The sequence below is a fragment of the Saccostrea cucullata genome, unplaced genomic scaffold, assembly GCF_032062105.1.
Source record: "Saccostrea cucullata isolate Sc308-1 unplaced genomic scaffold, CSIRO_AGI_Scuc_v1 ctg916, whole genome shotgun sequence".
Classification (NCBI taxonomy): Eukaryota; Metazoa; Mollusca; class Bivalvia; order Ostreida; family Ostreidae; genus Saccostrea; species Saccostrea cuccullata.
Genome location: NW_026922579.1, coordinates 17,174 through 45,000, shown reverse-complemented (window position 1 = coordinate 45,000; position 27,827 = coordinate 17,174). Strand labels below are relative to the sequence as shown.

Genomic DNA, 27,827 nt, shown 5'->3' with positions numbered 1-27,827 from the left:
GCATATCGGATTAGAAAGGTTTCACTGATTTACCTGGTAGAACAATATCTTTTGAAGGAATGCTTTTCAATAGGTTTACTGATAAATATTGTGAAAAAAGGAATTTTAAAAATGCATATTTTCTTTATTTAATCAATTTTTCAATCTTTAAAAAATATTCACAAGGGCAATAACTCCTTTTACGGTCTCTTCATTCAGTCATTTGCTTTATTGTACTTCTAATGTAAAATAGTTTCCCTGATATTCACAATTCAAAAGTATCTTATAAGTAGGAAGTATTTGGGAACATTCAGCATCAGAATTATGCGTTTTAACCAGTTTTTTGAATATTTTTCATAATACGTACTGTTTACAAAAAAGCAATTTTTTGTTGACATATACTTCTGTTTATTCATGTCTCCTATCTTAAGAAATAATACGGTGACCTACACATTTTCTGCAATAATTGGAAAATTTAAAGTATATTAAATGAAAATAAATGCAATTTTTGTACTTTGAACCACTAGAATTGTGAGGGTGGTTAAGGTAATACCCACAGACAGATCAAATTAACAAAAAGAAAATGCATTTCCACTTTATAACCACCAGTTGTGCAACCCAACCCAGAGGAACCACTGACCCTAAGCCATATATTTCAAAATTTTGGAAATTTCAATATAAATTGCATTTCATCATAAGTGGTTCATTAATATCAAAGAGCAGATTTCAAAGCTTCACATTATTACTTTATTTTCAGACTATGTACACCCCCTTCCTCCCCCCTGTCTGCAGTACCCCTAATCCAGTGATCCCGAAATTAACCATTTTGGAAGAGGCACATTTCTTCATCATTAATCTGTGATCATTGGCATTATACCCAGGAGCAAAGGAAAAGATATCCAAAGAATTCATGCATTTTCAGAATATACTCATTAGAGCCCCACCCAAACACCAGAACCCCTGACCCAGCTATGGCCATGAAATTTAAAAATTGGGAAGAAGCACCCTTCCTCATCATAACTATGTACAAAGTTTATTGGTGTAATACCCATGAGCAGAGCTAGGAGAAGATTTTTAAAGAATTTATGCATGTTCACTATATAAACAAAAGAACCCCACCCTAACCCTGACCGATGGGCCACAAAATTCACAATTTTAGAAGAGGCATTCTTGCTCATTATAATTATGTACTTAATTTGTTTGTTTAATACCCAGGAGCAGAGAAGAAGATTTTCTAAGAATTAATGCATTTTCACTATATAACCCATATAGCCCCACCCTAACACCAGAATCCCTGACCCAGGGGCCATGAAATTCACAAGTTGGAAAGAAACATCCTTCCTCATCATAGCTATGTAATAATTTATTGGTTAAATACCCAAGAGCAGAGGAGAACATTTTTAAAGAATATATGCATTTTCACTTTCATAAGGCCTAAAATAAAATTTTGTTGTTTGCAGTTGCCTACCGACCCACTGAAAATGCACCCGACCCAAACTTTTTAAAGCCATTTTGTAAATTTAATTTTTTTTTATTTTCCATGATATTGAAACTGTTTCATTTTCAATTTTTGACTTGTTTTTGTCATTCAGTGGTTTATAACAAGAGTGGAGCTTATTCATGTTTGGTAGGCCAATGAAAATCTCTCTTTCAGAAATCTGAAAACATTTTTTTTTCAAAAAAAGAAACAGTGTCTACCTACCTACCAAGTCTAAAAATTGTAGGTCGGCAACTGCAAACAAAGAATTTTTTAAGCTTGGCCTAATCAACAGAGCCCCGTCCTAATACCAGAACCCCTGACCCAGGGGCCATGAAATTCACAATTTTGGTAGAGGCAACCTTATTCAATATAACCAATTTCTTGGTTAGTTTATTTATTGCCCAGAAGCAGAGAAAAATATTTTCAAAGAAATAATGCATTTTCACTATATAATCTATTTAGCCCCGCCCTAACACCAGAACCCCTGACCCTGGGGCCATGAATTTCACAATTTTGGTAAAGGACTCAATGCTGATATCAATCATGCCAACAGTTGGACTGCTTGATGTCAAGGAGTAAAGAAAAAGATTTTTAAAGATTGCACTAATTTTAGTGGTTTTGGTCCCACTCCTCAGGGGGCAGGGACCACAAAATTCACAATTTTTGCTCCCCTTCACCCATAGATGCTTTGTGCCAAAATTGGTTGAAATTGGTAAAGCGGTTGCAGAGAAGAAGCAGAAAATGTTCAAATTTTAACACACAGTGCATGACAGACAACAGACAAAAACGGATAGCAATAGGTCACCTGAGTAAACTGAAAATTTGAATATTTGAATACTTGTTTTAAATTATTTTTATTTTATATCTTTTTTTTACAGAGTTGTCTGGCTTGATAAATTAATTCTCATAGTTTAAACAGCTAACATCAGAACTCACCTTTTTGACACATAATTTTAAACTCCTTCAGATTTCCATTTACTCTTTTGGGCATAAACCAACCTAGTTCCAGGAAGTTTTCTCCTCTTTTTTCTGCTCTAAGTTTTTCAACTTCTGAAGGTACTGTAAAATCAATGATACAATATTGACAGCATTTAACAAGAGACCCCATCTCTCACCTGAGCACATGGGTTATGGAAAAAGCACATGAAAAGTTTAGAGATTTGGGGGCTTGAATTTTACCGGTATACTACTTGAGGATGCCTCCATATCATTATAGCATATAACTTTGCTATTCTTGAAAAAAGGTCTTTAAAAGATTTTCTTCCTATATACCTTATAACTGGTAATTATTACTGGTGTTTATTTTTACAAACTTTGGTTGAAACAGAGTGATTTAAATTTTTACGCCTTTTACGGAGGTAAAATTCCAGATGAATGTTTTCGCATTTTGAATGAGTTTACATACAAATACAAGTGTAATGTGTCTGGACAACCATATGTAAAAATAAAAACAAAATTGCTCCCATAATATTGAATGTCTATATGTGAAATCATATGTTTGTTCATTTAATAACCTTTATAAATATCATATGCCCTTCATTTATTCCTGTTTTTTAATAATTACATATTACTTATGCATTATTGTTGCGCACCACGTGCCCGTCTTCATTTTACCAGAAACAAAAAGAGACAACTTAACCATCAATGAAAGTCGAAGTTTTTATCTGAAGCAAATAACAAGAGGCCCAGGGGCCACAGCGCTCACCTGAGCACATCAGCTAGGAAAAAACACATCAGATCAGAACTGAAAGTTAATTTAAGTTGGGGGGGGCTTGAATTTTTAACCCCCAAGGGGATCATAATTTGAACGAACTAGAATCTACATTACCTGAGGATGATTCCATACAAATATTACTAATCCTGGCTTTGAAGTACTTGAAAAGAAGATTTTTAAAGATTTTTCCTATATATTCCTATGTAAAACTTTGATCGGCCATTTTGGCCCCGCCCTACCCCCGGGGGTCATGACTTGAACAAACTTGAATCTACTCTACCTGAGGATAATTTCACAGGAGTTTCATCTTTCCTGTTTCAATGGTTCTTGAGAAGAAGAATTTTTAAGATTTTTCCTATATATTCCTATGTAAAACTTTGATCGGCCATTTTGGCCCCGCCCTACCCCCGGGGTCATGACTTGAACAAACTTGAATCTACACTACCTGAGGATGATTCCACATGAGTTTCATCTTTCCTGGCCCAGTGGTTCTTGAGAAGAAGATTTTTAATGATTTTTCCTATATATTCCTATGTAAAACTTTGATTGGCCATTTTTGCCCCGCCCTACCCCCGGGGGTCATGACTTGAACAAACTTGAATCTACACTACCTGAGGATGATTCCACATGAGTTTCATCTTTCCTGTTTCAATGGTTCTTGAGAAGAAGATTTTTTAAGATTTTTCCTATATATTTTCTATGTAAAACTTTGATCGGCCATTTTGGCCCCGCCCTACCCCCGGGGGTCATGACTTAAACAAACTTGAATCTACACTACCTGAGGATGATTCCACATGAGTTTCATCTTTCCTGGCCCAGTGGTTCTTGAGAAGAAGATTTTTAAAGATTTTTCCTATATATTCCTATGTAAAAATTTGATCGGCCATTTTGGCCCCGCCCTACCCCCCGGGGTCATGACTTGAACAAACTTGAATCTACACTACCTCAGGATGATACCACATAAGTTTCATTTTTCCTGGCCCAGTGGTTCTTGAGAAGAAGATTTATAAAGATTTTTCCTATATATTCCTATGTAAAACTTTGATCGGCCATTTTTGCCCCGCCCTACCCCCGGGGGTCATGACTTGAACAAACTTGAATCTACACTACCTGAAGATGATTCCACATGAGTTTCATCTTTCCTGGCCCAGTGGTTCTTGAAAAGAAGATTTTTAAAGATTTGTTCTATATATTCCTATGTAAAACTTTGATCGGCCATTTTGGCCCCGCCCTACCCCCGGGGGTCATGACTTGAACAAACTTGAATCTACACTACCTGAGGATGATTCTACATGAGTTTCATCTTTCCTGGCCCAGTGGTTCTTGAGGAGAAGATTTTTTAAAAATGCCAATAATTTTTCTCTAAATCATGATTATCTCCCCTTGGAAAAGGGCGTGGCCCTTCATTTGAACAAACTTGAATCCCCCTCACCCAAGGATACTTTGTGCCAAGTTTAATTGAAATTGGCCCAGTGGTTCTTGAGAAGAAGATGAAAATGTGAAAAGTTTACGACAACGACAACGCCGACAACGACGACGACGACGACAACGCCGACAACGACAACGACAGACAACGGACAAATTGTGATCAGAAAAGCTCACTTGAGCCTTTGGCTCAGGTGAGCTAAAAATTAAGAAATTAAGGGTCAAAGACTTGAAAAATGGGAATAATTTGAGGACCTTAAAACATTGCTGTGACATCATGCCCTTGTTCTTTCAGTCTAAAAATTTACCTGTAGCCGTCCGATAATAATAATTACCAGTCTGATAATATATCATCGGACGGCAATGATAACAAAATCGGACGGTATTTAAAAACAAAAAGAAGAGTGGAATAAGTTAAATATGTCCACCACCACCCCAAAAAAAATTAGGGAAAAAAATCAGGGTAAGCAATCGCACGGAAATTTAGCTGATACAAAATAGCAAATCCATGAAAAAATCGAGTTTAAACCATCCTCAAAATAATACTTCCTATCTTTTAAGTGTTTTTGATACAGCACTTTGAATAAGCGAATTTAAATCCATTTCTGAGAAAAAATCGGCAAATCTATTTATTTTATAAGGATTGTTTCCAAATGGCTGCACTTGTAAAACCTGAGAATTTCCATAATATAAACTAAAACTTCAGGATGAAGATCTGCATTTTTACTTTCCATGGTGATGGTTATAATTTCACCCCCAAAAAAATCTGTATCAAGGTCAATTTATGCACAAAATAAATAAAAATGTTCCAAAATAAAAAAGAAAATCCTTCCCCATCGGTCCCCTGTCCTGCTTATGTAAACGACTGCCATTGAATGAATGAAATGAAACAAGAGTTAATTCACTTACTGTTTTTACTGTCTCATTTCTTTTGTCTACTTATTAGATGGGTAAAAAACAATTCATGCCTAAACTCCCATTGTGTTATTATCGGACTCCTCCAGGTAACTTTTGGACATTTAAATGGCAATGTTTTAAGTAAGATATATGCCTCATACTATTCTATACGTAAAATTATCAGACAGTTTTCGGCCCTAACGGGCCTCAAACAGTCTGATAATTTTACATATAGAACAGTATTTGGCATATATCCATTACTTATAGCTGTAATAATCAAGTCATTATCAGAAAGAGCTCGGTTCACTTTATGCATAAAATTGCCCTGTAGATATACCAATTGATTGATTAACACTTTATTTTCCATTTGAGGCATTAAAATAAAATAGAGACTTATTGCTTTCATTTCCTAAAAAAATTGTTCTCCTAAAAGTCCAGGTCTTGGAGAACTGGCTTTATGAAATTGCAATGTTCTTGAATTTCAAGGTAAACAGGTATAATTGAGTACTTTCAGTGAAGAAAAATAGTATCAGCGCACTCTTTGATCTAAAAAATAAAACATGTCCTTTAATCTCCAGAAACAGTTCTATCATTTAGAAGTTGCATATTTTAACAAGGCCCAATCTACTTGATCTGTGCATACGTTTTAACGCAGCGTCAACTCAGGCACGTCACAGTACCCTTGACTGCCGTTACAATTGAAAACAATAATGTCACAAGTACATACATGCCAACTTTCCCGATTTAGGCGGGATCCTCCCGATTTTACCCTTTCATCCCGCTTTCCCGATCGTGAGAGAAAAATTGGCCCAATTTCCAGATTTGAAAAAAAAGCACCAAAATTTCCGATTTTAAAAGTTTCCTTACAGCTGAATTTTGACAATCGGGATAACAATGTCAGACTTGTTTATTCAATGCACACAGACAAGTTTCATTGTTTATTTAACCAGGTGTTAGTCACAGGAAATCACTTCACGCATGAATGCACGCAGTTGTCCAGGTACAGGTAGCTTATAGCTTGGGGCAATTAGGGATTATCTTGTCAGTTTTAAGGGGTATGCAAGGTGAAACATATAGATTAACGTGATAATTGTTAGTTCTTTTATTAAAATTATAAATTAAAGACAATAAAACACTAGTCAAACCATAAAATCGGAATCCAAAGAGATTGTTTTTTTTTTAAAACGAAAGTAGAAAACTACAAAGCATAGCTGCTGATTTTATCTACCTATAATGAAAAATATTGTAACGTTTGGCAGTTAAAATATTATGAAAAAAATTAAGATGAAACAATCAAGTGTATGTCAATTAGAATTTCTTTTCCCTCCCTTCTCCCAAAATTAATATTGTATGTTAGGTATATGCATGACTTAAGGAAATACCCACATGGCACCATCAAACCTGACAAATTTCATGACTGTAAAAAAAATAATTCTCTTTTGGATAGGTGGTATAAATTTCTGTAAATTTAGTATCTATTAGAATTTCTAATTAATTGAAATATAAATAAAAAATCTCAAAAATGTTTCCAGAAACAGGACTTTACAGTATCAAAACCTCATATATTTTTTAGCCTTTGAAAAAAAAAATGATTTAAAAGTTGTACAATTTTCAATTTTTCACTAAATAAAATATGTGTCCTGGTAGAAAAATTATGTTGTTTACATATGTAACTTAATACCCCTTCTTTAGTGAGAGAGGCACCTATTTTAGAAAAAATATTTCAATTTTGGAAAGAAATTAAACATCATTTTTTGTGTTAAATTAATCCTTAAGTTGTATTGATAAGTGATATCAATATTATAAATAAAAAAAAAAAAAAAAGATAATTTCATAATCATTTAATTTCACTACAAAATGTCGCGAATTTAAAGCTTTAAAAATTGTCGTCACGCACTAAATCCTCCATGGGAATTTTCAAAAGTTGGCATGTATGCAAGTAAAATGACGTCAAATTGCACTAAAATGTTTCGCTGATCTTGCATACCTGGAAGCTCTATAAACTGTGCATATTGAAAGCTGGCTCATTCTGGCATTTCTATTATTTACATTAGGGTTTTTTAAAATTAATAATCACTTGTAGAACATAATTTATTTTGAGGTATCAATTTCTAGGTATAGGTTCATTAATTTTACCTTGTTTCATTTCAATTAGTGAGTTAGAAAAAACAAACAAACACTGCAACTAAATTGAAAAGTAAACGATTTTAGCCTTTCTCCTTGAACATGTTGAAGAGTTTATACACATCCCTTTTTACTGCGGACTTAATTATGCATGGATTAGCTTGAGTTTAAAAAAGTATCATTTATATGGAACCACCAAAATATTTTATTTTTCTGTATAATACACGTAAATTTCGTAATTTTGTCAACTTTTTAACCCCCCCCCCCATTCCCCCTTTTTTTTCCACTTAAAACAACGTGATGGAGAAAACTATTTCATAATGTAAGAATTATTTAATTTTTAGAAACTAATACAGTATTGCAATCATTTGTTGATGTTATGTAAACCCACTGTGTCTTATGTAAATATCTAGTTGGATAAAATAAGTCCTATTTTTGTGTTTTGATATGTTCCCTTTTCACTGCAATAAAGACTACCTCCAATTTTCTCTTCATTTTTTAAAAGAAGAATGAAAATCGCATGATATATGTGAAAAACAAAACATTTCATCATTTATATTTTTTTTTATTTGTCAATTACTTTGTTTTAATGGGAGTTTAGTATGTAATTGTGTATAAAAACACAAAAAATGGTCCATATCTTGAAAGTGCCCCCATTTAACTACAATAAAGGCAAGGTAACCAAATTTCACTCTAATTTTTCTTGGCATAATACATACAAATTTATTTCCAAGAATTGAATTTTTTTATCATATCATTTTCGTAATTTCCAACTAGATTGGGCCTTGTTAAATAAGAGGTTGCGCTCTATATCAAATATCAAAAAATAGCTTTAAAAATTGGGCATTTTGTAGACTTTTTCAGAATAGGAAGGAAATTGACACATTTCGTGACGTCATAGAGCATTGACTAGATCGACAGAAAATGATGTCATTTTTTATAGATACGCAGTCACCAAAGATCTAAGTGATTATTCAAAGCATTATTAACTAAAATTATGCAGTTTCAGTTTTTCAGAAATTCACAGGGCCAAATAAGGCAAGAGTGAACCTTGTTCTTTTGCGTCTCGTATGTAAGAATATAACCAGATAATTGACGATGTTTGTATAAATTACAGATACTGTATGTGTAATTTAAAAAGCGGCTTTGGCACAGACAACAATGCGTTAATTCATGAATACCGCTACGAAATAATTTACATAGCTCACCTGAGCACTGTGGCTAGGAAAAACGCAAAAAATCAATCCAGTATTGAAAAGCTTCTAAATGCATGTGGTCTCAACCTATCCCTTAAGGTAATTCCACCCTCCTATGATGTCATAGGTTTTGCAAAAATTGCTGAAATTAATTTAAATTCATACCTAATAGAACAATATCTTTTAGAAGAATGCTTTACAATAGGTGTTATGATAAATATTCCCCTGCGAGGTGAAATTCATAATTTCAGGAACTTTTATGAATCGTTCATGAACATTCATGATGTGTTCATGAATGGTTCATGACTGGTTCATAAAGATGGTTCATGAACTTTATTCATGAATATATTCATAAAATGTAGCTCATGAACAAATGATGAATATATATGAATATTGGTTATTTTCATTTTAAAGACAGAAAAAATGTAGAGTTCAAGGTATTATGAATGTTCATGAATTTTCATGAAGACTAAAATAATTGACAAAAATGATTGACAGAAAACACTCATTACTCTCATATACAACTTTTGTATGCAGATGCAATTGTTGAACAAACCCCTGGTATAATTTATATTTAATAACATTCTTTCACCAACTATCTGAAAAAATAAATCATGAAATCTCTAAACATTTCGTGTTTTTATTTGATTTTAATTAAACAAACACTGCATCACCATTGACAGCATTATTTTTTCAAATTGATTACTTATGTTTCTTCATAATTTAAATTAAACAGTTATATTCATCATAATGTGCTTTAAATAATGTCGTTTTTCATCACACAACTTTGTTCTACCGAATTTTCTCTAACATCAAACTTTAAACAAGTTGTTGGAAGATGAAACTTTCTGGAAAAAGAACTTTGTGAGCTTCGTAAAAAATGTTTTATATATTTATTAACAATAAAAAATTATATCACTTGTCTGTACTGTACTGTATTATTCCTGGATCGAAACGCTATATACATTTTAATTTTGGTGCAGTTAAAATGTAAACAGTTTCACTTGCTTCGTGTGTAAATGATAGAGCACAGACTGCATGGTTGTAAAGTATCTATGACATAATCCACATTCGTATTTTGTAGTTTTAATTCTCCTATGCGTCTTCACAGCTCAGAATATTCAGTCTGAGGGCGAGAGATTGTTATTATCATGTCATATATATGTCCTCTGTTAATGGGGGCCGCCATACTTGTTATACGAAACTAAAAGTCAATACATGTATAATTGATGACGTAAAAAATTCGAATTCTTCATTGATAAAACTTATTTTGATATAAAAAATTGTATTTTCAGTGAAAAATTATTCAGATAGTGTTTGTTATTTTTTTTAAACAAAAATCTTGGAAATTTTAAACTAACGTATTTCTTAGCTCTACCGTACATTTTTGAATAGGCGCAAACTTGAAAACGCACGAGACGTTGGAAGTGGGAATTTGTAGAGTGGAAGGATCGGTAGGCCTATTTGTGATGTATAATTTGCATAGTCACTGATCTTTGTCAACTTTTTAAGAAAATAACAGAATATGAAGAAGGAAGACTATATATAGGATCGATCTACTTCATAACTGGTGAGTGACAAAAAATGGAGGCAATCACTGAGTCAGAAATCTGTCTGTAAATGTTACTGTCTATTTGTAAAATAAATTAATATGTCTTTTTTTTAATGCAAGTTTTGTCTAACTTTGCTTTGAGTTTGGATCCAACCATATAACATACATTAATTATAGACTGAAACTCAAAACATTCATAGGCCTGATTGATCTACAAACTGGCGTTCCAAGAAAATAGGCTTAAATTCCATTCAGAATGTTTTAATTTGGAAGTGCCTCTGGTGCAAAATTAAATGAAACTAAAATGCAAGAAAATACAAAAAATCTTATGTTTTACAATCATGGGTATTTTCAGAAAATCTTTCTTTTTGAAGGAAAAAGAGAAGCAGTTCACAAATGTTGATGAGCAGAAGACAAGAAACTCTGGCTGCAAAAAAAATCTGAGCTCTTGAAAAAGAAAGAAAAAAAGAAATGAAAACATGAATAACTTCAATCAAAGGATCCAAATGAAAATTCTGGAAATTCCACATGGAGAGACAATAAGGATTTTTGAATTGACCATCTCTGCTCGAACTGCTTGAAAGCACTTAAAACTGTTACCCTGGCGCTGAACAAACTTTTCTCCTAAACTGAAATTAAAAACTGTTCAATTTCAGGCATTAAAACACACTTTGAAACATGCTGAGGAAGGGCCCCCCTCTCCTCTTGACCAAGTAAGGTTAAACATTCTGCAAAGAGTTGCATTTGAATTGAAATTTTTTATACTTTTACCAGGAATGAACTACATTACTCATTTATTATGGTTTAATATGTCAGAATTGTCTATTTTAAGTTTTTTAACAAAGACTTTGTTGCCATGGTTGGAAAACAAACAACAATTCTGTGAAATCTTTCAAGATGCTGTATTATAAAACATCTACTGTTACTTTTTTAGCATGACTTCATGCATTTTCATGAATAAACATGAATAATAATATTGCATTTTTTGTTTACAAATAAGCAAGAATATTCATGAATGCTAATGGTTCATGAATTTTATTCATTCATGAACATTCCTGAAAAAATTCATCAAATTATTCATGAACAGTTCATGAAGATCCAATGAACTTATTATTGGACATTCTTGAAATGATGAATCTTCATGAATATGACTCTTCATGAATTATTCATGAAAAAAAATATTCATGAATATATTCATCAATTTTCTTTCAAGAATAAAAATTCATGATTTGAAAATGTCCAATAATAAGTTCATAGGATCTTCATGAACATTTCATGAACATTTCATGAACTAGAGCAAAGCTCGTTGCAAAGCAACGAGTAGGTCTTCCGTCCTGTTTGACCGGAGGTAACTTTTATTTTAAAAAAAAAAAAGAGAAATGACGTCTCTAATGATTTAAATCTTCCAAATCTATGTTGAAAATTGCAAAGTAAGCCATTTTTTGCTACTTCCTGTTTGACCGGAAGTGACGTCGACGGACGGAAAATTAAGTTTTATGCTTCCAGTGACAAATATTTCCCCAAAACAGGTCAAAAACGGCAAAAATATGCAGTTTCAGACTACTTCCGGTATGGCCGGAAGTGACGTAACAGGACGTATTTTGATGACATCAGTAGATTTTATCAGAGATTTTCAACAACTTTGCTTCTTTGATGTATAACAAATTCTCAATACTTTTTGAGATATCTGGGAAAAACTTTTGGCCCCTCTAGATCCCTTAATTTAGGGGTCAGCCCTTTTTCCGAAACATCATTTGAAAGATCTTCTAATTCTGCACAAATTATATTCTATATATTTTAACAAAATATTTTTAGTTTAGAAGATAAAAAGCAAAATATGAGTAATTTTTGGCTCTTTTATGCATTCTAATTTTTGACCCCTATATAGTGCCATTTTGAATAGAGAAATCGAAAAACAAAAACCGATGTGCACAACTTCAATCCTTCTTATATCTAAAATCAGTAGAATTTCTGCTCCAGCTTTAGCCATCTATGAGCCTTTGTCTGGAAACGAAAGCCTATAAATTTTCGTTTAAAGGGAAATAACTCAAAACCGGAAGTGACTTTTTGAAATTTTAGACAACATTCTGATAGAGTTTAGTAACTTCTAGTATCTCTGAAAATTTGAGCGAAATCAATTGAGAAATGAGTGAGATATGAGGCTTCAAAGTTGGCGTCTAGGAAGTAGAAGAAAAAAAAAGAAGAATAATAATCTTTACCAACAGAATCAGTAGAAGGTCTTCCGTTGGAAACGGAATTCATGAAAAATTCTAAGAAATTCATGAATTATTCATGATCGTCTCGCAGGGGTTGTTAAGTATGAGAATTTAAACTAGAAATATGTCCATAGGACATGAAAGCCCCGCCGAGGATATGTTAGTGAAGCAACATGAAAATTTGTATGTGTATAAAATTTGATCAGAATATCTTGAATAGAGATGCAGCTGAATTGCTTACATTAGTATGTATCAGTATGTATGAAGTTTGACACTAATTTCATTAAAGTGAGGTCAAGGTCAAAGGAAATACCAAGGTCAAAAACTGTTGATTCAGTTGAAAAGCTCTCATCAGTAAGTATCAGCAAATGAAGTTGAAAATATAATTATAAATGGTTTCTTTCAAACTGACTTAAACAAAAATGGATAAAAGTGAGGTCAAGGTCAAATGAAAGGTAAAGGTAAAAAATGATGATACACTTGAAATGCTTACTTATCTATCAGCTTATGATGTTTGACACTAATTTAGGAAAAGTGAAGTCAATGTTAATTTAAAGCAAAGGTCAAGGTAAAAAATGTTGATGCAGTTGCATATCTCTCATCAATATGTATCAACATAAGAAGTTAAAAATATCAAGAAATGATGTCTTTAATTAAAGACTGACTTATACACAATTTGATAAAAGTGAGGTCAGGGTCAAATAAAAGGTCAAGGTCAAAATTGTTGATGCAGTTGAATTGCTTACATCAGTATGTATCAGCATATGAAGTTTGACACTGATTAAGGAAAAGTGAGGTCAAGGTCAAAGGAAAGGTCAAGGTAAAAAATGTTGATGCAGTTGCATATCTCTCATCAGTATGAATCAACATATGAAGTTTGATTAAAATATCTAGAAATGATGTCTTTCATAAAACACAGGCAATCAAAGATTACGAAACTTACCTCTACGAAAGTTGTCAGTGTAAGTTAAATGCAAATCTCACATCATATTTTCTTAATATTTAGTATTTATCCCAACAACAATATTCTTGAAAGTTGTGTTTAACTACTTACATGGCATATACACATTTCTACACATGTAGCGTGAAAAACATGTATAGTGTGAACAAATATTCATAACTTTGTTAATACTACAGATATCAAGAACTTCAAATTCATTGGGACTGATCTGTTCCCAAAACTTTAACCTGGTCTCTTGTTTGGAAAATATAGGTCAGTTCCAGCATCCCAAGCAAGTCTGGTAATCTCCATCCCTAGATGCATCATCCATGCAAGTTTGGTTCAGGTAGGGCTTATAGTTACTTGGGAATGAAAATATAGGTCAGATCTAGCATCCAAAGCAAGTCTGGTAGTGTCCATCCCTAGATGCATCATCCATGCAAATTTGGTTCAGGCAGGGCTTATAGTTACTATGGAATGAAAATATAGGTCAAATCCAGCCTCAAGCAAGTCTGGTAGTGTCCATCCCTAGATGCATCATCCATGCAAGTTTGGTTCAGGCAGGGCTTATAGTTACTATGGAATGAAAATATAGGTCAGATCCAGCATCTGAAGCAAGTCTGGTAGTGTCCATCCCTAGATGCATCATTCCATGCAAGTTTGGTTCAGGTAGGGCTTATAGTTTCTAAGGAATAAAAATGTAGGTCAGATCCAGCATCCGAAGCAAGTCTGGTAGTGTCCATCCCTAGATGCATTATCCATGCAAGTTTGGTTCAGGTAGGGCTTATAGTTACTTGGGAATGAAAATATAGGTCAGATCCAGCATCCGAAGCAAGTCAGTGTCCATCCCTAGATGCATTATCCATGCAAGTTTGGTTCAGGTAGGGCTTACAGTTACTTGGCGGGGCATAAAAATGCATATTTTCTTTATTCAACCAATTATTCAATCTTTAAATCAAAGTACTGAAAGTACTGAAAAGCGGTTAGCATGCTTTCATGAAATATGACTGTACAGTGTAGAATAACAAAAAATGCATTGAGTGATGATATTAAAGTAAGTATGCATATGATATCTTTGTCCAATGTCATCAGCGAAGAAGCAGACACACTGACTTTTGTAGTACTTGACTAAATGGTAAAAACAATAACATCCCAGACTGATGTCACAAATGTATGTTTCAAAATATCAACCTGAGATTTTCAGTTTGAAAGACAGGAAGTTCAATTTCAAAAATTTCTTCCTAATTGTCTCCATTGGTAGCGTCCAAAAGTGCTCAGAACGAAAAAAAAATATGTTGATGTTGCAAATTTAATTGTCTTTCATGCTCTATTGATTCTGAAATTAGGTAACTGTAAAGGCTACTATAGCAAACAACTCAAAAAGAAAATAAATGATAATTCAAATTCTTTAGATTAATTTATTTGGAGTACTGTACATAGATCTTTAGCTGGCTAGTCTGAGAAAAACGGATGGACGAGCAGAGAATTTGTAAATTAATTAATTTTAGAGAGCTTCAGTTTCGTAGGCTCACTGCGGGTCAGCAGGTATGACCTGTCATTGGGGATGCTTACTTCTCCTAGGCACTGGAACTTTCAAGGATCCGTTTTTCTTTTGAGACCGATCACTGTTCATTCCGTATTTTGATACAGATACTGAGTACATCTGTTTATTAATATTATGAACTATTTCTCTCACAGGAAGAAAGACAAGTAAACAAGATAATAAAGTTTTAAGAAATGTACATTATTGACTTTTCATACAATTAAATGTTTGAATAAGTAAATGGTATATGACAATTATTTAAAACAAGAGGCCCATGGGCCTTATAGGTCACCTGAGCATTATGCAAAAGCTTTCCAGTGACTGAATTTGATTCATGTTTTAAGCAAGATTCTATAGCATTCACAATTTTGAAAGAGGAACCATTGATCATTATAACAATACATTTAGCAGTTGCTTAGTTTGGTTACTTAATACCCAAAGGCAGGGTAGGGGAGCAAAAAATGCATGTCAACTAATCAGTGTATAAGTGCCCCTTTCACACATGAACCCTGACCCTTAGGCCTAAAGCCACACATTGCACAATTTTTAAAAAGGCATCCTTGCTTTTCAAAAATATTTGATTAATACCAAGGAGCAGATTTCAAACAATTCATTCATTTTCACTATATAAGTACACCCCCCTCCCCCCCCCCCCCTGTCTATGGTACCCCTGACCCAGGGGCCTTGAAATTCACAATTCTGGAAGATTAGGACCCTTGCTCATCATAACTATATAGGTATGTTCACCTGCGTAATACCTAGGAGCAGAAAGGAAAATTTTCAAAGAATTCATGTATTTTCACTATAATATCAATAGAGCCCCGCCCAAACACCAGAAACTCGACCCTGGGGCCATAAAATTCACAATTTTGGAAGAGGCATTCTTGTTCATCATAACTATGCACTTACTTAGTTTATTTAATTAATACCTAGGAGCAGAGAAGAAGATTTTCAAAGAATTCATGTATTTTCTCAATATAATCTATAGAGCCCCGCCCTAACACCAGAACCCCTGACTCTGGGGCCATAAAATTCACAATTTTTGTAGAGGCACCCTTGCTCATAATAACTATGCACTTAGTTTATTTATTTAATACCTAAGAACAGAGATTTTCAAAGAATTCATGTATTTTCACTATATAATCTATAGAGCCCCACCCTAACACCAGAACCCCTGACCCTGGGGCCATAAAATTCACAATTTTTGTAGAGGCACTCTTGCTCATCATAACTATGCACTTACTTAGTTTTTCTAATACCTAGGAACAGAGAAGAAGATTTTCAAAGAATCCATGTATTTTCACTATAATCTATAGAGCCCCACCCTAACACCAGAACCCCTGACCCTGGGGCCATAAAATTCACAATTTTTGTAGAGGCACTCTTGCTCATCATAACTATGCACTTACTTAGTTTTTTTAATACCTAGGAACAGAGAAGAAGATTTTCAAAGAATTCATGTATTTTCACTATAATCTATAGAGCCCCACCCTAACACCAGAACCCCTGACCCTGCGGCCATAAAATTCACAATTTTTGTAGAAGCACTCTTGCTCATCATAACTATGCACTTACTTAGTTTATTTAATACCTAAGAACAGAGAAGATTTTCAAAGAATTTATGTATTTTCACTATATAATCTATAGATCCACCCTAACACCAGAACCCCTGACCCTGGGGCCATAAAATTCACAATTTTGGTAGAGGCACCATTGCTCATAATAACTATGCACTTAGTTTATTTATTTAATACCTAAGAACAGAGAAGAAGATTTTCAAAGAATTTATGTATTTTCACTATATAATCTATAGAGCCCCGCCCTAACACCAGAACCCCTGACCCTGGGGCCATAAAATTCACAATTTTGGTAGAGGCACCCTTGCTCATAATAACTGTGCACTTAGTTTATTTATTTAATACCTAGGAACAGAGAAGAAGATTTTCAAAGAATTCATGTATTTTTCACTATATAATCAATCAAAGAGCCCCACCCTAACACCAGAACCCCTGACCCTGGGGCCATAAAATTCACAATTTTTGTAGAGGCACTCTTGCTCATCATAACTATGCACTTGCTTAGTTTATTTAATACCTAGGAACAGAGAAGAAGATTTTCAAAGAATTCATGTATTTTCACTATATAATCTATAGAGCCCCACCCTAACACCAGAACCCCTGACACTGGGGCCATTAAATTCCCAATTTTGGTAGAGGCACTCTTGCTCATTATAACTATGCACTTACCGGTAGTTGATTTAATTAATACCCAGGAGCAGAGAAGAAGATTTTCAAAGAAATAATGCATTTTTACTATATACTTATTTAGCCCCTCCCTAGCACTAGAACCCTTGACCCCAGGGCCATGAATTTCACAATTTTGGTAGAGGACTCAATGCTGATTACAATCATGCTAACAGTTTGACTGCTTGATGTCCAGGAGTAAAGAAGAAGATTTTCAAAGATTGCACTAATTTTAGTGATTTTGACCCCACCCCTCAGGCCCCAGGGGGGCAGGGATCATGAAATTCACAATTTTTGTCCCCCTTCACCCATAGATGCTTTGTGCCAAATTTGGTTGAAATTGGTTCACTGGTTGCAGAGAAGAAGCTGAAAATGTTCAAATGTTAACGGACGACGCACGACGCACAGACGCACGACGACGGACGAAAACAGATAGCAATAGGTCACCTGAGTTTACTCAGGTGACCTAAAAAAGTGCAAGCACGATATGTATAAACGAACATATACTGGGTATTTGGCAAATATTTAAATAAAAATGTGATCGTTTATGATCGTTTGTAATAATTAGACTTAGTACAGAATTTATCCCTGGAAACAAAGCTTTCATCATCTTTTAAATAATTTCAATTGAGAAAAAAAGGAGAAGAAAACAAACGGGATGTCATAATATTTTGGCAAGGAAAATGAAACTCGATCGAGAGATTCTCCGATGTTTTGCAGTCGGTAATAACCTTCAACCCCTTTAGCCAGTAATTAACCCGTCCTCCCTGTGCCCAGTAGCATATTTATTGTTCATGAGGGGTGCCTTACATTTAATCAGAGGCACCTGAATTTTTATCAGTAAGTCTCTAAATAAGCCAAATATCGAAACATTCTACCCCCTCTATATACATGTATAAATACACAAGGTGTGCAATGCCATTTTGACCCCCTGTTCGATTCAGGCTTCAATTTAACACAAAAATCGGATATGCCTACTGGTTTTCGTGTAGCATTGGGTTCAAATATGATATTTCTCGCTATATATTTCTTCCTTAAGTTTAAATCCAACGCGTTGATAATGTTATCAGCTAAACTTCAAGTTGACTTCGAATTTCGTGACAGGGCCCGATCGCCATCAGCTGACGTCACGGAAATTCAATCTCGACACCAAATGCTGCTATACATAAACTTTTTTAATACAACAATTATAAATTTATTTCATTTTCAAACAAAATCAGAAAAAATTAAAAACCGAAAGATTATGTTGTTTTGATAGTCTTGATTTTATTTAACATGTGTTATATGTGTCAGAAACAAATCATAGGTAGAGGCTTTGTTGAAGTTTCCGTTGTCGATAGGTAGCGCCTTATGGAAGTTTCTGGTGTCGATACATGCCATAAAGCGGTTAGCGAAGCTAACCGCTTAAAAATGCTGACAAAGGCAATTACTCCTTTTACGGTCTCTTCATTCAGTCATTTGCGCTTTTTTGTACTTCTAATGTAAAATAGTTTCCCCGATATTCACAATTCAAAAGCATCTTATAAGTAGGAAGTATTTAGGAACATTCAGCATCAAAATTATGCATTTTGACCAGTTTTTTGAATATTTTTCATAATACTGTTTACAAAAAATGTGCGACTTTTTTATGTTGACATACACTTCTGTTTATTTGTTTCGCATCTTAAATAATATTGTGACCTATACATTTTTTGCAATGAAAATTAATGCAGTTTATGTACCATTAAAATTGTGAGGGTGGAAACACCTTCAAAGGGTGGAGGTGTGATTTGAATTACAGTGGACCTTCAGATATCCGGACGCCAGATATCCGGATGCTTCAGTATCCGGACGATTTTTCATCGGAACGAAATTTTTAAATGCTATTTTGTCTTGTTTAACTGTTGATTCAGATATCCGGATGCTTCACATATCCGGACAAATTGACTGGGAACCAAAGCGTCCGGATAAATGAGGGTCCACTGTACCTTGAATCTACATTTACTAGGAATGCTTACATATTTCTTACATATTCTGATTGAACATTACATACTGCTGTATTTTTTCCTTATAAGTTTAAACTTCCATTTTGGCCCAACCTTACCTCCAGGGTTCAGGATTTGAACAAATTTGAATCTACCTGAGGATGCTTCCATATAAATCTGACCAATCATGGCTTATTGTTATTGAGAAGAATTTTAAAAAAATTTCTTATATAATCGTATGTAAACCTTTGATCACTCATTGTGACCCCACCCTACCCCTAGAGGTCATGATTGAAACAAATTTTAATCTACACTACATGAGGATGCTTCCAAATAAATATGATCAATCAAGGCTGTGTTGTTTTTAAGAAAAAGATGTTTAAAGATTTTCCACATATACCTAAATAATATCCATTGTGACCCCACCCTATCCCTAAGGGTCATGATTTGAAGAAACTGAAATCTACACTACCTGAGGATGCTTCCATATAAATATGACCAGTCATAACTTTGTTGTTCTTGAGAAGAAGATTTTAAAGATTTATTGCTATATCAAATTTTGACCATCCATTGTGGCCCCTATTTACCCCATGGGTCATGATTTATACAAATCTGAATCTACACTACCTGAGGATGCTTCAACATTAGTTTCATCTTTCTTGACCCCAGTAGTTTTTGAAAAGAAGATTTTTAAATCATGCCTCCAAGTTTTCACTTCTTCTTAATTCATCTCCTCTTGAAAGAGGACTTGGTCCTTCATTTGATCAATCTTAAATCCCCTTTACCCCAGGATGCTTTGTTGGAAGTTTGATTGAAATTGGTCCAATGGTTCTGGAGAAAAAGTTGAAAATGTACAGATGGACAGAAAGACAGACTAAAGACAAATTGTGATCAGAAAAGCTCACATGAATTTCAGCTCAGGTGAGCTAAAAATGAATAGTACACATTACCTCCTTCTGGTGTGACAAGATCAATTAAATCACTTGGCTTTGATTCAAACTCGGTATTCTTCACCAATACATCAAGTTGAAGTTCTGAGAAAGCTGGAAGATTATGTATTGTTTCCCTTATCCTTTGGGTTTCAATCATACTGGTATTAACAACACTCAAAACTCTAGCAGGTATTTCTATTCTCTTTAGAATTCCCGGACTTGTTTTCTTCCAATAACGAATCTACAAAAATGTACAAATCCATTTTAGCTGGTAAAATGATTGATATCAAATTCAGTTTTTTTTAAATACTATATATTACTTGCCTATCAGTCGGTTGTATTTTTTAAGCCTATTTTAAAAGGATTTGCTTATAATTTGATCAGTACACACATGAAATACATTGTAATTTAAATTACATTAAAAAAAGTCTTTTTCTACAGAACCATGCCTCGAGAATTATGTCTGCATTGTAACTCAGAATAATTGAAGCAAGAAATGCATTGAGCATCTGACATGCAACAACTTTCCAATGATTGAATTTAGTTCATGCTTTAAACTAGACGTCATGGCATTCACAATTTTGAAAGAGGCACCATTAATTATCATAGCTATACACTATGCTTGCTTGCTTTGGTTACTTAATACCCATAGACAAAATAGGGGAACAAAACAGGGACGTAGCAACCGGGGGGGCCCCACTTTTTTCCCCAACATTACCTATACTATAGTAAATGTTCATTGAAAGGATGGTTGGCCCCCCCACTTTATACCATAGTATGGTGAAATCAAGGATTGTAGGGAAAAAATTGGAAGTGATAGTAAGTTAGTTCCGAAAAAGTTGGCCACAACCCCCCCCCCCCCCTGAAATAGGATTTTCGAGTTTGGGCAATTTTCGTTTATTTTTTTTTTTTTTTTGCTTGTCAACTTTTTCAGGTAAGTAAAAAAAAAATTTTTTTCTGGCTGGCCTCCCCACTTTCAAAAACGATGCTACGTGCCTGCAAAACAATGCATTTCGACAAATCAGTAATATTCCGCGATAATCAGTAGTGACACTTCCACACATGAACCCAACCCTTGGTCCACACATTTCACAATTTTGGAAAAGGCACCCTTGCTTAACAAAAATGTTTGATTCATACCAAGGAGAGATTTCAAACAATCAATTCATTTTCATATATGTAGAGCCCCCCCCCCCCATGGTACCTCTGACCCAGGGGTCTTAAAATTCCCAATTCAGAAAGAATGACCCTTCCTCATCATAAATATACAGTATAATTTGTCCAAACCGGCTACTGCCGGTTCCATAAAATTTGGCCGGTTTAGACAGAATCCGGAGTGCAGGAAAAATGCAGGAAAATATTAATTTTGAAAATTTCGTTGTTTATTTTCAAGTTCATCATTATGCATAATATAAAATATAATTAAATGATGAAATCAATCAATATTTTCTAGTCTAGAAATTATGAAATAGTCTCTTATGACTTACTGTATTTTCTTGTTTGTTCACAAAGTTTGAAAGTCGGGTGAAATGTTACCTAATTCAAAATTTACCGGCACGCATAATATAGGCTTACTGTATATCAAGCGGACCAGGTTTCGTTTGTCAAAGAGCACATTCAATGTAAGAACAGTAATGCAAAATTATTTACGATGTGCTAATTATTAGATTGAACTTTTAATTTTTATGTTGAAAATTACGTCTTCCCCCACAGTGTTATGGCGCCATTTTGAAATACCTTCGATTTTCGATCCCGATTTATATATTGATTTGTAAATCGCGTACATATTTATTTTTTGTATTTATGTTATAATGTGGTAAAAGGAGTTAAAACAAAATTATTTTTTTTTTAAATTGTAATTCAATCATATACTAGTAATATTTAAGGTCTTCCGTCTTAACGGAAGACCTTATAGTTATTGTACTGTTTCTTCTTCTTCTTCTTATTATTATTTTTCTGACACAATTTCTCGAAAACTACTGGGTAGAATTACCTGAAACTTTCAGGAAAGATGTGTTGTAAGATACTCTTGAAAGTTCCAAGACAGGTTTTGGAAATTCCTCTCTGGTGCCAGGTTTTGGACCATTTTCCTGATTTTTAAACAACATTTTGTCCACGATTAAACTCAAAAACGGTAAAAGATATCAATGTGAAACTTTCAGAGTTTATAGATGATGATCAATACTTTCCAGGACGCGACTTTTCGTTCGTCGTCAGTACTTCCTGTCGCTACCGGAAGCCAATTCAAAAAGTCCAATTTTTCAACTTTCTTTGTTTTTCAATATTTTTCATTTATTTTTGGAATATTAATAGAGACACTTCTATTGATGCTTACTATATAAGTTGTTTTAATATTGGTTAGTCTGAACTCTAGATATTAATATTTGAAAATCTGAAGCGGGCCCAAGATGGCGGCTGTCTCTGTCAACTCCGCCATTTTGCGAGTAGGGGCTTATGGAGGCAGCTGAGCATTTGATTAAACCATTCTGACATAAGGATACATGAAATGCAAAAAACTACTTGGACTCTCACGTAGTAGTATCTTGCAATTCAGTGTCAATCTTAAAAAACTTAATTTCCGTTTCACTGCTTTAGTGTTACATGTACTGGGCTAGTACGATATGTAATGTGTACAATGTGTTAAATATACTTTCCTAACGCCGAAATAAAATAAAGGTGATAAGAATGTTTTAATTAATTTCATTGAAGCTATTGCACCTCTTTAATAGATCAGTACAAAGAAAAGGTGCGAATATTTATGCGTGGCTTTTGACACGAAATTATGAATAGTGACCCGCCTTTTATGATTCTCAGACAGGTGTACTGTTGCAAAAGTATACACAAGTATATTTAAAGCAGTATTCCCAATAGCTAAATGGTTCGCGCGTTGGGGAGAAAAGAGAAAAAAAAGGCGCATTCACGTTGGCGACCTGGATTCAATCCTCCTTGTGATCAAAATTTTGAATCACTTTTCAGCTCGATTTTACAAGTTTTTTTTTCCTGAATCGGACGGAAGACCTCTCGTTGCTCGCAACGAGATCGTATCTAGTATTCTTACTATTTTCGTATTGACCAAATTTTGGAAATGACCTTTGTCCGGTCCATTTCTCCAGAACAGCTTAAGATATGAAAGTTAACTGTGTCAGATATCATAGATCATGACTTCAAGATTTGTCCATTAACATTTTTTCCATCGTCAATACTTCCGGTCGTCACAGAAAAGGGAATTAAAACTCGATTTTGAACATTTCTTTCTCTTTCTTTCTTCTTTTTTCTGTGATATTCATGGTGAAAGTTAAAGCCCCTTTTTGATGATTTTACGTATAAACAGTTTCTTGATTTGATTAAGAAGGAATTAAATAACTTTCGCAAACGTAGGTTCAACGTTTCCTTAAACACTAAAAAATATTCAGTTTCATTTTCTCCTAAATAGACTTCGCGGGGGGAAAACCCATTGTGCAATACACAAGTGTGCAGGTAAAGTCTTTGACGCGATGGCGAAAGGACCTGTAGAAAAACTTCCCTGGTTCAATTGAGACGAGATTTTAGTAAATAAAGTGTGTATATTGAATGTATTATATGTGTTCATCTTATCCCCCCCTCCCATTTCTTTTTTGTGAACTGTAAAAGACCTATCCCCCACCTTTCTCACATATTGAAATGAATGCCAATTCGGCTTTAATTTTTACATTCTACATAAACTGACCTTGACTTTTACATAACAAGACACTCTTCTTAAAGTAAAGAAAATGATAAGGCTTAATTCTTTCTACAAAATAATGGTAATTTACAAGTCTATATTCAAGAACCCCCCCCCCCCCCTCCCGGAAGCGCCCAGACAGGTAGACTTCGCAGATATAACATCTACAACGTACAAGTAACGTTTTAAAAGTTTCATTCATAAAAATCAGTTCCCCTGATGTCATCTGATAACTTGCCATCATTCATTCTTCCTATGTTTTGTATGTAGAATTTATAATTATTTAATTTAATTTTTTTTTTATCTTGAGAAAATAAAGATTTTCAGCTGCATTTATTAGCATTTCGCGTTTTCTTGTATATATCTATTAATTGCAAATGAATAATGTCACTAAATAATACAGAAGATATCAAACTTTATTTCCATCTTTTTTATTCATTCATAAATCCTTGGATCCACTCCAATAGCTGCGCGATGCCCTCACCGCTACAGTAAACAAAACATTCATAATGCCGAAAATGTCCATGATTCCGCTGAACTAAGAAAGTTTACACATGTTTTATCATCTCATAATAAACATCGGCCCTGTCCAATGCAGGATTGCTCGAGTTAAAGAGGAAAATTCAGGAATTATTTTGCGTCCACCATTTTCTGACGTGAACCTATGCGACAATTTGTAATTAAGGTCTTCCGTCTTCACGGAAGACCTTATAGTGATTCTATTGTTTCTTATTATAAAGGTCTTCCGTCTTCACGGAAGACCTTATAGTGATTCTACTGTTTCTTATTATTATTATTATTATTCTTTTTATTATTTTTTTGACTTTCTAATTTTGTGCACGCGATTTCTCGAAGACTACTGGATTGAATGACGTGAAATTTTCAGAAAAGATGTGTCGTAACATGAATTTTGTATATCCGAGAGAAAATTTAAAAACTCACTTCCGGTGCCAAGTTACGGACAATTTCCTGAAATTAAAATGACATTTTGTCCTCGATTAAACTCAAAATCGGTAAAAGATATCAACATGAAACTTTCAGGGATTATAGATCGTGATATATACCATCCAGGACGTGACACTTTGTTCGTCGTCGGTACTTCCTGTTGTTAGGAGAAGCGAATTGAAAAAATCATATTTTCTAACTTTTTTGTTTTTCAACATTTTTTATTTATTTTTGGAATGATAATAGAGACCCTTTGATCGATGCTTACTATATAAGTTGTTTGGGTATTGGTTAATCAGAACTCTAGATATTAATATTTGAAAATCTGAAGCGGACCCAAGATGGCGGCTGTCTCTGTCAACTCCGCCATTTCGCGAGACGGGTTTATGGAGGCAGCTGAGCGTTTGACTAAATGATACATGAAAAGTAAAAAAACTACGTGGACTTTCACCTAGTAGTACGCTGCAATTCAGTGACAATCTTAAAACTTAATTTCCGTTTTACTGCTTTAGTGTAATTGGGCTAGATACGTGTGTGCAATGTGTTAAATTTACTTTCTTAACGTCGAAATAAAATAAAGGCGATAAGAAGTTGTTTTATTTAATATTTAATTTCATTGAAGCTATCACACCTATTTGATAGATCAGTCCAAAGGATAGGCACGAATATTGTGGTGTTTGTCGCCAGATTATGAATAGTGGCCCGCCTTTTATGATTCTTAGACAGGTGTACTGTTGCAGGTGTACTGTATACATAACTATATTTAGAGCAGTATTCAAAATTTATTAGTTTTTCACAAACGTAACCAGTGTGTTTCCCATGCACACTTGAGTCATATTAAACTAATACAAAAGACAGAAATAAGAAAACCTTTTTTAAATAAGATCGTCTAATGGAGTTTATATTAACATTCTTTTCTCAAAGATATATAAAGTTGAACATTGAACATTGAACATGAATGAAATCTGATTCCTTGACCGTCGAAGGGCGAGACATGTCTTTCATTGAACCATTTCTACCTTTTCATGAAGGTGTAAAGAATCGGGTTAGTTCACTTTGGGGATAAACAGGTAATTAAAAAAAAGTTTAAAATGATTACCATTTCACTTCTTTTGTGTTACTTACCTATATAAAATATAGAATATGTACAATCTGTTAAATATACTTTCTAAACCTCGAAATTTAGGCTTAAAGAACGTTCCTTTTTCTTTATTCTATTGAAGCTATCACACCTATTTAATGAAACATTCCAAAGAAAAGGCGCGCAGATTAACTTGTGGCATTTGGCGCGAAATTATAAATATATAGTGGCGCACCTTTCGTGATTTAAGAATCACAGGTGTATTGTTGAAGTATATTCAAGTACATTTAGAGCAGTGGACTCAAACGCGTAATTTAAGCGTGTTGGGAATAAAGAGGAAAAAAGCGCGTTTGATTTTCACGCTGGCGACCTGGGTTCAATCCTCTTTGTGACCAAATTTTTTTTTCACTTTTTCAGCTCGATTTTAGGTTCTTTTCCTGAATCGGACGGAAGACCTCTCGTTGCTCGCAACGAGATCGTTTCTAGTTATTATTCTTATTATTATTCTTTTTTTGACAAAAGTTTGTGCAGAAGATTTCTCGAGAACTATTCAGCGGTTTTCAATGAAACTTTCACAAAATATGCGTCATTATATGAAGTTGTTACATCCGAAGAGAAATTTGGAAAATTCGATTCCGGTGCCAAGTTATGGGCAATTTCCTGATTTTAAAATGCGATTTTGTCGCGCACTTTTATCAAAAATGGCTGAGAATATGAACTGGAGACTTATTGGAGATGATAGATCATGACTTTGTGGTTTGCAGAATTGCCTTTTCGTGCGTCGTCGGCGCTTCCGGTTTCTGCCGGAAGCATTTTTAAAAAATGAAATTTTCCAACTTTTTTGTTTTTCAATATTTTTCTTTGTTGTTTTTTAATTTAAATAGAGACTCATTTTCTTATGCGTAATATGTAATTTTTATTAGAATCAAAAAAGGCAATCTAGAGATATTCGCATTTAAAAATTTGAAGCGGTGTTTTCAATGGCCGAATGGTTAGCGCGTTGGATTTTCACGCGGGCGACCCGGGTTTGCTCCCCCGAATGTCCGATTTTTTTTTTCTCATTTTTTCTGCTAGATTTTTCGGATTTTATTTCAGAATCGGACGGAAGACCTCTCGTTGCTCGCAACGAGTATCGTTCTAGTTTATTATTATTTTTTCAACTGGGCTGTGTCACCGCCGCACTTCACTGAGTTCGTCTCATGGCACTGCTAATGTTAACACAGATTATTAAATCCACCACGAAAGGTGTTAATTGCTTTGAAGTAACTCAGGTGTGGCCGGATTAGAGGAAATAATTACCGTTAATTATGAGCAGTTGGGACTAGTATAGCCGTTCGGAATACAGAATAGACAGTATCCGGACTACACAGAATTTTTTCTAATGAGTTTTTTAAAGAAGTGCATGGGACTAAAATTTATAGACGGAATGGACAAAAATCCGGAGTACTCAGAGTCCGGATTAGACAAATTTTACTGTATACGAGGGGTTATCAAAAAGTTCGTGGACTAACGTCATAAAATTAAAACCGCTTTAAGCACATCAATGAATTTTAAAATATCTAGTAAGCATCATCTTTTCTATCTAAAGGATACATCATAAATCATAAATTTTATTTTTTAATAAATTAGTGATGTTTTTGTAAGCAATGCTATGTCCAGGCGGCGCAACCTCGAACACGACGTTTTTGCGACCTATGTGTAACTGAGAAAAACTATTTTGATATGAACATTTGACATCCAAAAATCCCGTTAATTCAGGTAAGTGTCTGGACACAATTGTTCATAAAATACGAAATTTTCACTTCATTCTGGAAGTTCTATGAAATTTTATCGCAAATTTTACACGGAATGTCCAAACAAACGAGGCCTTGAAAATGATGTCAAAAGGGGGGAGGG

At 34.2% G+C, this 27,827-nt stretch overlaps 1 protein-coding gene across 1 annotated transcript in view; it reads right to left on the bottom strand.

The window, feature by feature from the left end:
- LOC134261983 (neuroglian-like) overlaps positions 1 to 27,827 on the bottom strand; it is a gene marked incomplete at its 5' end in the record, with an annotated part of 183,150 nt that overhangs the window by 138,795 nt on the left and 16,528 nt on the right. Inside the window, 2 exons of the mRNA XM_062744366.1 lie at positions 2,396 to 2,518; positions 20,224 to 20,446. Coding sequence (XP_062600350.1) covers positions 2,396 to 2,518; positions 20,224 to 20,446 — 346 coding nt within the window. The remainder of the gene's footprint in view (positions 1 to 2,395; positions 2,519 to 20,223; positions 20,447 to 27,827) is intronic.